At 34.3% G+C, this 11,824-nt stretch overlaps 1 protein-coding gene and 1 non-coding gene across 3 annotated transcripts; one reads left to right on the top strand and one right to left on the bottom strand.

The window, feature by feature from the left end:
- Nucleotides 1–1,194: 1,194 nt before the first annotated feature.
- LOC101890987 (probable replication factor C subunit 1) lies at nt 1,195–6,854 on the top strand. Of its 2 annotated transcripts, none has more exons than XM_011291852.3 (5): nt 1,195–1,716; nt 1,788–3,699; nt 3,758–4,192; nt 4,336–4,478; nt 6,002–6,854. In XM_011291852.3, exons 2-4 carry the CDS (start codon nt 1,875–1,877, stop codon nt 4,434–4,436), a joined length of 2,361 nt encoding a protein of 786 aa, XP_011290154.1. In that variant the 5' UTR covers nt 1,195–1,716; nt 1,788–1,874; the 3' UTR covers nt 4,437–4,478; nt 6,002–6,854. The 2 variants fall into 2 exon arrangements, with proteins under 2 accessions (XP_011290154.1, XP_011290152.1); XM_011291850.3 differs by having other exon boundaries at nt 3,758–4,264.
- A 3,932-nt stretch (nt 6,855–10,786) lies between these two features.
- Nucleotides 10,787–10,858, bottom strand: TRNAM-CAU (transfer RNA methionine (anticodon CAU)). Its single transcript has one exon. It is a non-coding gene; the product is annotated as a tRNA-Met (tRNA).
- Between the last annotated feature and the right edge of the window lie 966 nt (nt 10,859–11,824).

Genomic DNA, 11,824 nt, shown 5'->3' with positions numbered 1-11,824 from the left:
TTATTTCTCAGCACCAACAAATGACCTGTTCCAGAACTTCCAGAATGTAACAATTTTTTTAAACGATAACCGATTTTCCCTTTATGATATCCGAAACAATTGCAAAACTAGTAGACTTTTGCAGGTTCTCAGATTCACTAAATTCACTCGATCTCAAATCTATAGCCATGGTAGAATTAAGAAGGAATGTCTTGCAATCGTATGTTTACAATTTTTTTGTCAAAATTATTCATTTGACATCTGATTGTCAAAATTTAGATTTACAATTCCATTCATGGTAGAAGAGTATAGGTAGACGCATTGAGACAACTGCTGGGACAATGAACTGTCAAACCAATTTTGTAATTGAAAATGTTGAATGAAAAATTATTTAAATTTGTAAAAATTGTTGAAAAACGCGAATTATAATAACCTGCGAATGACATCGAATAAGAAAACATATAAAAATCTATTTATACTTGGAAAAAACATCAATTTTTTTTTTTTTGACGTATCAATGCTCTTAAGTATTGATGCATCTACCTGTATTCTTCTGCCATGATTTCATTGTATATATAAAAATCAGAGATGGGAACCTGTTTTCTATGCAGTGACTTTTGACTAGGTAAATTACAGAAAATGCAAAGATGGATATGCTTATTTGAAATGACTTTACCTTCTTAATTTTACCATGTCCATAGCGTATACGTCGGTTAATATCCAATGGATTAATGAAAACGATTTACGTATGCGACAAAATTAATTTTGTTTTTAATGATTACGGGGAATATACAGCTGATTATGAAAGTAGGGCTAACAAAAAATACACCTGTATCGGACTTAAGAAAGTTTTCCTCGGAAAGTAATCAAAATTGAAGAAATTTATTTTTTCATAGTATGTAAAATAACATTTGCATGAATTTTCCCAAAGAAAAAATTTCTTAATTTTTTTGATGAATTCTTTCTCGGACTTTTTCAGATTTTGAATGTCATTTTTTTTGGAAAGAATTCAAAACAAGATAATTATAATTTGTAAAGAAGTGAATAAAACCAGAAACAACAAATTTCTTCGACAGAAATAATAACGCACATGTAAACATTCTTGAAAGCCTATACTCCCTTTTTTATACAACTGTGCTGTGCTGCAGTCTCTCACATTAACAGAGTTGCATTGCCAACATTACAAATAAAGCGAAAATAAGAAACAAAGCAGAAGCTGAAACAAAATACGGCGAATTAATTAGAAGCAATTTTGCAAATTTTGTCGGCGTCTTTAAATCGTTGTAATAATTTTGTAATAAGATTTAAATAAAATAATTACGAAAAAGGTAGAATATTCATATTCTTTGCACTCAATGTTCTGCTTCTCATCAGCCCATGGTTAAGTAAAACGTAACAGGAAGAAACGCTCCAAAATGCAAAGCTAAAACACGAATAAGCAGAAATGAATAGAGTGCCACAAAAATTTTCTAGTTGAGTTTTTTTTGGTGGCAAAGGAAATAGCGATCGACGTCCGACCTAGGGCAGACAAGGAAACAGTGTAGAAGAAACCCGAACTAAGGATCTAGAAAAGTTGAGCCGCATTGGCATAGGTTGTAAAGTGTGGTTGTAATTTGGAGCAAAACATGTGTTCCTTGTAGAGTTTTGTTATTTCGCTGCACTTGGCGTTGGCGTTGATTCCTCGAAGGCAAAGGCAGTTTTGGTGGGGAGAAGAAGAAGAAACAGCAGCATCAGCAGGTAATTGGGAATCTTATTGCAGCCCTTGCCGTACAGTTTAACAAGTAATTCTGAATTCATTTTATTTGAAGGTTATTTTCTTAAAACTTAACAAGCGCTTGATCTGCAGCGCCACCTTTTTGAAGGCATTGTTGTTACACTACTGTGGCGGCTACACTATGGATCTCTTTGATCAATTAAAGACTGCCGGTGCAGTGGCCAAGGAACATAAAAAGGATAAAGAGGAAAAGAAGAAAAACCACTCCGATAGCAACAAGAATGTTGAAACTCCAAAAAAGAATAATTCATTGAAACACGACAGCAAGGATTCTGTGGATAAGCATAACTCTTCTTTTGAAAAGAAGAAAGAAAAGCACAAGCATAGTCATGAAAAAAGCGAGGAGACACCCAGTAAGAAAAATTCCCTACATGACAAATCTAAGTCTTCAAGCCCCGAGAAGACGACAAGCAAGCATCATAAGGAAGAGAAGGAGGGTAAAAAGAAAAGCCACGATGGCAAAACAAAACACGACAATGGACCGCTCAAAAATGGCAAAGAGAATTCACATGGCCCAGACGATAATGATAGTCCGCCAAAGAAGAAATCTAAGGTGGATGTAACTAGTAAGGAAAGTGAAAACAAGAGTAAGACCAGCAGCGGAAATCATGAAAAGAATGTAGAGAAATTCAATAAACAGCATAAAACAGAGGACATTGCTGGAAATCAACGACGACGTGAATCCTTGCCTTCACCCATACCGCCGTTAAATGCCACTAAGAAGAAGGCCAACAAATCTCGCAGCTTGTCACCACCCAAAAGTATTCCGCCGGCCTTTGCAAAACAGCTCAAAGTTAAATTGGAAAGAACGAAACTTGAAGATTACTCACCAGTTAAGGGCGATAATCTTGGTTCTCCAGTTAAAACGGAAGAACTCAAAAAGAAAACACCCACAAAGGCACAACAAAAACTTTTCGAACCATCTATTGGACAGAAGAAATCTAAGAAGAAGCTAAAAGTTAAGCGATGTGTGGTACGAATACATCGTGATAATTTGAAAAAGCTGATGAAGGAGTTTAAAAAGTCAACAGCTCACACACCAACTGGAGCAAATAAACAGGATGGTTCACCATCTACAAAGAAAGGCAAACCGAATGCCACGGCTTTGCCTAAAACAAAAACTGGTTTTTTCATTAAGATAACCACACCATCGAAGACGGAGAAAAAATCAAAATTATCCAAATCCAATTCATCGTCATCCTCGTCTTCATCATCCTCTTCCTTTTCGAAATCTTCGTCCCTGTCATCTTCAACCGTGGCCCAACATAATAAAATTAAAAATTCCAAATCATCCACAACAACGCCAACAAAATTTTCACGCACTCATCTTATCAAGACCTTTGGAAAGCAGTGGTTCAATTGTCATGTGCGTGTTAAGAAATGCAATCATCCCATTGCACAAACATTTGTCTCCAAGTCCCGCGCCCGACATCAACTTACCAACAAGAGTAAAAGGAAAAATCTTTCCGTCTCCTTCCGCGATGAGGTAGAAGTATTGGGTACATCCTCTGATTCGGATTCAGATGATTCACGTGATGAGAATTTCTGTGCTACAGCTATACCCGCCAATTTGGGATCTACGCCTGTCCGAAATAGTAGCCGACGCTCCAGTACATTAAATGCCCCATTGATAGTACCCACCACACCGCTGCCTGCTCGCCTAAAGAAATTGGAAAATGGTCGTGTGGTCGATGATATTGTGTTGGATCCTTCGCTCTTTCTGGGCCCTGAAAACATCATAGCCAGTACCCCCTTTAGTCCGGGACGTAAGAAGCGCGAACACAAGAAGTCGTTTAGCCCTCTGAAAGACGAGGAAGCACAAAGTCCCCGCAAAGAACAGTTGAAACGAGCCAATGAACGAGTACCACCAACTGGTCTTCGGCGTTTAAATATTGATGATGACGATGAAGACGACGAAGAGGAAGATGATGATTGTGAATATATTGGTAAGCAATGGATTTTTATTTCGATTTAAACGATATATAAACACTTTTTTTATTGCAGTACCTATTGATATGCCCGAACGACGGGCATCACGTACAAGTTCCACAAACACAGCTTGCGACACGGGCCCCAGTGTCATACCACCCACATTTGATGATGACGTGGTACCCTATACTTCATCATCGATTTTTACACAAATCGATGAGGCAATAACATTAGCCAAAGGCCTAGTATCACCGGTAACTGCAACAACCCCCAATCCAGATTCAAATGAAAATAAATTGAATGACAATGATAACAATAATAAAATAACAACCAACAATTCAAACAATACATCGGATAATACAGAATCTCATGATAGTTTTGTTTCGGCTAAAAATCAACCAGATGAATCATTATCGCCGCCATTATTTAATGATGCCGCCGCTAATCTTGAAAGCGCAAATGCAGCACCAGGTGTGCCGCCACAAACGAAAAGCGCCGCAACAACAAATGGTAATATTAAGAAAACTTTAGAAGATGGGGATGTATGTATGACTGATATACCTTTGAATTTATTCACTGAAGGTAATGTCATTACTATTCATCCAAAGGGATCGTTAATTGAAAAAATTCTTATTTTTTGTATTTTCTTGCAGACTCGCAAACAAATGAGGATGCCCCAGAGAAGAATTATGTTGATAATATCATAAATGAATTGGGCAGTGATATAGGCAATGATGACAGCTCAGCTATGTAAATGAAGAAAGGTGATGGCTTTGTATGTATCGGAATTGTTGCGGTAAGAATGACGAAAGGTTAAAATAATGTAGATTAAAGTATACATGTTATTAACAATAGATCCTTTTTAGCTAGAGTTGGCAAGCTAATTAATAAGTCCTACAAATGGGTATCCAATAAGAGGTGTTATTTTGGTATTCAAGAGAAATGAAGAGGAATATTTGTCGTTGATATTGAAAAACAATGTCCTCCAAAAAGCCCACCACCAGCAAAGCAAGCTTACAGGATCAGTTTCTTTTCATAAAATTTTGCATAACCGAACTGCTGTTGGCACAAACCTTGTTTTCGCGTGTAAATCTACAAGAACACGAGAGACAATTCTGAACACTTTTTGAAGAGATAACATGGTCCTGAAAATTTGCCCATAAAAGAACGTTGCTTGCGTGGCACGTACCGCCATCTCGTTAATAATAAACGTTGCACAGTTCAATAGCACCCAACTTCAAACAATCCGTACACTGTGGCTGTTTATCCAACCCCATTTTCGAAAAAGTAACCTCAAATGGTCATGTCGGGCCATAAATTGCACCAAGCAGTAACACGTTGAGGATGGAGAGTCTTCTCAAAAATAACTCTTTTTCCAAGTCCCGTACACATTGCAAATCTGAGCATGAACCAATTTTTTTAATAAGCCCATATCGCATCAAATAAGTAATTATATGTTGGCGATTAATATTCAACTGTTAATATCACACTATCACGCTTGAACTCCATCACGAATAACTTTTTTCTGGAAAATTCTCACCAAAATGCTTTTGTACGCTTGTAAACAATATAATAAGCTGTTACTGGAATAATTTTAACAGCTGTCGGACGAGTGGCTTAGAAATGACAGCAGTCTGAAGTTGGAAGCAGTTTTTTCATCTCACACTGTAACTGCAATATAACGATTTGGTTTTTCTGTGGAGGGTTTTCGGTACGGTTCTCATATACCTGCACCTCCTAAATTGTTCTATTTAGAGGGTCAATTTTGATGAAATTATTAAAATTGGTCTACCTTTTCGCAAAACATGTTCGATGAAGGGGTCCAACTCTTTGGATTGTCCCCTATGTATAACTAGACCTCCTGAGTTTGAACATTTAAAAACGTTTGGTTACAATTTTCATCCAAATCAGCGATAATTTGAAATTTTGGGATTTTAGTGAGTAGATTTACTTCTCACAAAAAATATTTCTTGTAGGTCCATTTTTTTAAAAAAGGCCCTATGTTATGTGCATCATAATTTTTGGTATTTTGAAAGTTGTGGCCTCAACTCACATCCTTGCAAAAATATTTAATGTAGGTCCACTTTTTGGCATACTTCGGCAAATTTTGGGATTTGGGATAAAAATGTTGTTGCTAGTTGAGAACCCCTAAATGATTTCCAAATGCATTTCGGTATACGTCTCAGCTATTTCAAATCGGCCATATACTTTTCACATTTTGTTGGGGAAATAACCAGATGATATTTTTCATTCCCCACACATTTGACATTTTAAATTGGATATTTTCAAAACAACTAAAAGCTCTCTTTTTCTTTGCAGATATAATTCGCCTACCATTCTCCTAGGAAAAAACCGCAGTGTATTTTTTTCTATAAATAATTTTTTTGGATACTTTTTTTCTTTACAAATTTTGTTATAAACAATTTGCAATTTACTAATATTTTGTTCTATACATTGTTTTGTAGTTAACAATTTGATTTGTTGTGAAAATTAAAAAAAAAAAAAAAACATTGTGAAACCACTCCGTGAAAATTACGCTCACAAAATAAGATTGTAAACTAAATGACATTAGGTTATGACATATTTCTTAATATTATTAATTTTTCATGCAATTAATGTTTGCAGCAATAGATTCTAAAAAAAAAAAATCACCCTAACAATAGAAATTATAATGATAACGAAAAAACATTACCCAATTTAAAATTTACTTTTTTTTCTATTTTTTCGTTTTGTAAACAACCTTTTGCCATTTGTGAAAATGTGCTACACAAGACAAAGGAATTGTCGAAAACAAACAAAACGTAATCTTATTTTAATAATTTTTTTTTTTCTAATAGAAAAAAAGCTTTAAGTACTCATTTTTTCCTTCTATATTAAGGCCAATAGCTTAGAACTACTGCTCCATATCTTAATTTTTTTCTTTTCATTAATTATTTTTTTTTAAATGATGATGTTTTTCATTTATTTCCTATTGCAAATAATAATAATAATAATAGTAATTATGTATCATTTGTCATTATCAAGTACATAATATGTATGTATTTACCAATTGTCAACACAGCATATAAACATAATAAATATTCAGACGAAGAAAAAACAAAAACAACTGTATAAGAGACACAACACAACATATGAAATAAATTTATTAATTTTCATGTCTTTAGAAATAAGATTACTCACATTGTATATGTTTTATCTTTTTAAAAATACAACATATATGAAATAATTTTAAAAAAATATATTAATTTTTGGATGGGTTTTGGTTACATTGGAGGACGATAATGGAGTTAAAAGGAGATGGGGTTATTTTGTTGTTGAGGTAGTTTACATATCGATGTTTTATTTGGATTCAAGAGTGCAATTGAAAAGCTGTCTACGCTCAATATAAATTAACCGAACTGTACCGAAACAGCGTTGGAATGAATTTATACGGTATTGCAGACCTAGAATGTGTAAATCATTTTCCAAACGCCTATGTGAGGACATTTTGTCCATCATAGAACAGTTTGGATGTTACTCGTGGTAACACACAAGCCATATCCTTTAATATACATAGCTGATTGATTGCTGTTGTAGTTCTCAGGGAAGTGTTTTAGAATTAAACCTCCAACTTTTATCGTGAAAATAATGGAAAATGTGGACTAACATGTCCCTACAGATGAATATTATTCCATAGTAATATGTTGATGATTTTTTGCGAAGGTTGTTTATTATCCAAAAATCTTCCTTATATCGCAAAATTTTAAAGAAAAAATCATTAAATTTTCTATTCACAATTATTTAACCGAATTTTATACCCTAGCACAGCATAATGACTCAAATGAGCCATGTTATTATCTATCCGTATATTAGAAATTTAGAAAGAACAAGTAAAAAATCTGTACCTTCACCATTTGGAACGAATTTGGCAATTGTCAAAAAATAAAATCCGTAAAAAAATTCTTTTAAAATCTTAAAAATACCGAACGTGTCCGTTATATAAGGGTCTATAAGACGACGCCGTGGACCTGCATAGGCAACTTTCACCATAAGCCACTACAATATTCAAATGCGAAACTTGAAAAAAAATCGGTGAAAATCATCAAAATACCGAATATTGGGAGGTACCGACATATGGGGGCTATATGAAGACGTGGACCTGCACAGACATTTTTCTATCATAGGCTGTAGTATCCATTACGAACTTCAAATACCAAATTTGAAACAATGCTTGTGAATAATGTCACTTTAATCACCAAAATACCGAAAATAGGGAGGAACCATTGTATGGGGGCTATACCAAAACGTGGACCTACATGGACCATTTTCAATACCAAAAATCCTGCAGACATAATGCACGTTTGAGCAAAATTTTATCAACTTCATTTCGTTCGGAAGCTAGAGTGATTTCCACAGACGGATAGACGGACAGCGGGACGGATATCGCTAAGTCGACATAGAATTTTATGCTGATCAAGAATATATATATCTTTTTTGTGGGGTCTAAAATGTATATTTCGAGGTGTTACAAACGGAATGACAAACTTAATATATCCTCCATACTATGGTGGAGGATATAAAAATGCAATGCAGGTCCACACTTTGATAAAGTGTCCATGTGATGGTACCCCCAATTTCTCTTTTATGAAGATTTCGACTAAAATGTTCAACCAACTCAGCGGTAGGTTTTAATTTCGGGTAATCTTTGGTTAGATTTACTCTTTGTAAAAATGTGGGTCCATTTTTTTTGGAGGGATTGAATGTTTCGACCACAATTTTCTACCAAATCAGTTGTAAATTTTACGTTTCAAGTTTTCTGTCCAATGAAAACACTTTCGCAAAAAAATAATCAAAGTGGGTTCTTAGTGAGCAGTTTAACTCCTCGCAAAGAAAATTCAATGTAGGTCTACTTTTCAGTATAGCCGCCATATAATTGTAAGCCCTGATTATACCCTACACTACAAGGTGGTCAGGGTATTATGTCTTTATGCATTTGTTTGTAACAGGCAAAAGGAAACGAGATAGACTCATAGTTCCTTTTGACGATCTGCATAGAATCACATTCTCATTCGATTTATGCATGTCTGTCCGTCCGTCCATGTATTTTTGTAAACAAAGTACAGTTCGCATTTATTGCCCTATCCAGATGAAATATTGCACAAATCATTTGTTTGGCCCAAGGACGAACCCTATTGAAATTGGAGATAATCGGTCAAAATTTAGATATAGCTCCCGTATATATCTTCGTCCGATTTGCCTTTTATTGTGCACCAAACGTGTAATATCAGCCCGAATAGTATGAAATTTTGCACATACAACCAAATTAGGCCTGAAAATGAGTATGCCAAATTTTATCGAAATCGGTTCAGATATAGCTATAGCTCCCATATATATTGTTCATCCGATTTGTTATTTTTGTCCTTCGCAGCCGTAATATGCAATCTGTTACAACAATATTAGGGGAAATATATCAAATACAGCCCAGAAATACATGTGCCAAATTTTATCGAGATCGGTTCAGATTTGGATATATCTTCCACACATAACTTCGTCCGATTTACCTTATATTGTGCACCAAACGTCTAATATTTGTCAAAATGGGATGGAATTTGCCACTTAGGACCGAATTTAGTCTAGAAGCTAGTATGTCAAATTTGGTGAAGATCGGTTCAGATATAGCTATAGCTCCCATATATACTGTTCATCCGATTTGTTATATTTGTTTCCCACAGCCGTAATATGCACTCCGTAACAACGATATTCAGGGAAATATATCAAATACAGCTCAGAAAAATCTTTGTGAAATTTTATGGAGATCGGTTCCGATTTGAATATAGATCCCATATATATTCTTATCCGATTTAAAATTAATTGTGCACCAAATGGGCAATACAAATCCGAATTCAAAAGATACAAATGCTTCGGCATATTTAGTCCTTTGAACTTTAAATTATAATTATAATCATAATACACGCTATGATGAATGAATTCTCCCATAAAAACTTTTTATTTTTATGCGGAGCTCTACTAAATTAGCAAAGTGGTGTAGGGTATCATAAAGTCGGCCCCGCCCGACTTTAAGACTTTCTTTACTGTTTTTTTTATTAATTTCGCCACCAATATCCAATCAAATCAGCTGTAATTTGAAATTTCGACTTATCAATGGGTAATTTAACTCCTCGAAGAAAATATTTAATGTAGGTCCGCTTTTCGGTATAGACTTCATATAATGGTAGCACCTAATGTTTGCTTTTTTGAAGATTTCGAAAGCAATATCCAATAAGATCCAATGTGATTTGACATTTCAGGTGCTCAGTCAGTAGTTTAACCCCTCGCAAAAAATATTAAATTTCAGACCACTTTTTGGTATAGCCACCTCCTGATTTTCGGCATTTAGCACCAATTTTCAACCAAATCAGTTGAAATTGAACTTTTCTGATTCTTCTTGAGTAGATTAACTCCTTTAAAAAGTATTCAGTTTAAATATAGTTTCCATATAATAATACTCCTTATTCTAGATAATTCATATGGTGTAGGGTTCCAAAGTACCCGAATTTTGGCCAGGAAATTTAAATATTGAACAAATGCATACATTTTCTCACAAATCTTCATTCCCAAGTTTTAAATTTGGCACGTAAAATAGTCTTAAACAGCGTTTTGCAATTGAAACTATTTTTGGAACCACATATTTTTTGTGATATGTTCCAAGAAGTATAAAGTTTAATTTAAAATCTTTGGTACCGATATATACATTTTGGTCTACCAAAAGTTCGAGTTTCCAAAAGTCTATAATATTTCATTGACAATATCAAATTTTCAAAATTATGAAATTACCTCTTTAATTTTGCCATGTATTCATCCATATGCATCGACATCGAGTTACAAGCAAAATTTCATAATTATACATTTATTATTTTACTATTCTATTTTAAATCTATTCTCTTCTTATACCATTGTGAACATTATTTAATACTTTTTAGTACCCTTTCTCACCTAAACACCAAATTTCAAATTACTTTCATTATGGCATCTTATTTTCATTTATTTTTTTTTTCTTTCTTTAAAATAAAAAAATTAAAAAAAAAAATAAATAAAAAGTTGATAATCCTCTTGAACACTCGAGGTTAGCAGAGCAAGGTTTCGATCCTCGGACCTCTGGGTTATGGGCCCAGCACGCTTCCACTGCGCCACTCTGCTTCTTGTCCAATGTGCGCTTAGTGTCGTACAAAAGTGAGTACAACAACAACCACTCAGATGTACGCACATTTAGTACTAACTAAGGGGTAGGTTAGGTAGTTGAGTGTGTACATACAAACAAACATACATTCGTAGCTAGTTGGTAGGTTATTTTTGTATTTCTTGTTTTTTTTTAAGAACAGCTATTATATGCTTGTGGTCAACTTCATTTGTCACTAATTTTAACACAAAAACTAGTTTGAATATTTACTAAAGACTATAAATCACTTCATATCTGAATACTCTAAATACCCGGGAAAAACTCTCAATACCTGGGGCTGAATTTCTGTACTATGAAAAATTTCGAATCAAAAAAAAACATTTGGCATTTTCATAAGCATAGAAAAGGATAGATAAAAGAAAAGACATTTTCATAGAACAACCAGTAAAGAAAGTCCTAATGGCGGGGGCCGACCTTATAATACCCTACACAACTTTGCTAATTTAGTAGAGCTCCGCATAACAATTAAACGTTTTTATGGGAGAATTCAATCATACACCCTATGATTATAATTATAATTTAAAGTTCAAAGGACTAAATATGCCGAAGCATTTGTATCTTTTAAATTCGAACTTGAGCTGCCCATTTGGTGCACAAATAATTTAAAATCGGATAAAAATATATATGAGAGCTATATCCAAATCTGAACCGATCTCGATAAAATTTGGCAAAGATATTTCTGAGCTGTATTTTATATATTTCCCTGAATATCGTTGTTACGCAGTGCATATTACGGCTGTGGGTAACAAATACAACAAATCGGATGAACAATATATATGGAAGCTATAGCCATATCTGAACCGATCTTCACCAAATTTGACATATTAGCTTCTAGACTCAATTCGGTCGCATGTGCCAAATTCCAACCCATTTGGTCAAATATTAGACGTTTGGTGTACAATAAAAAGTGAATCGGATGAAGTTAT

Source organism: Musca domestica, unplaced genomic scaffold (assembly GCF_030504385.1).
Source record: "Musca domestica strain aabys unplaced genomic scaffold, Musca_domestica.polishedcontigs.V.1.1 2, whole genome shotgun sequence".
NCBI lineage: Eukaryota > Metazoa > Arthropoda > Insecta > Diptera > Muscidae > Musca > Musca domestica.
The sequence above is the reverse complement of the archived record's forward strand: the minus strand, read 5'-3'. Positions and strand labels throughout refer to the sequence as shown.

Coding starts and splice junctions, on each gene's coding strand:
- LOC101890987 (XM_011291850.3), top strand. CDS start 1,875: ATGGATCTCTTTGATCAATTAAAGACTGCCGGTGCAGTGGCCAAGGAA. Junction 3,700..3,757: donor TGATGATTGTGAATATATTG/GTAAGCAATGGA, acceptor TTTTTATTGCAG/TACCTATTGATATGCCCGAA. Junction 4,265..4,335: donor TTTGAATTTATTCACTGAAG/GTAATGTCATTA, acceptor ATTTTCTTGCAG/ACTCGCAAACAAATGAGGAT.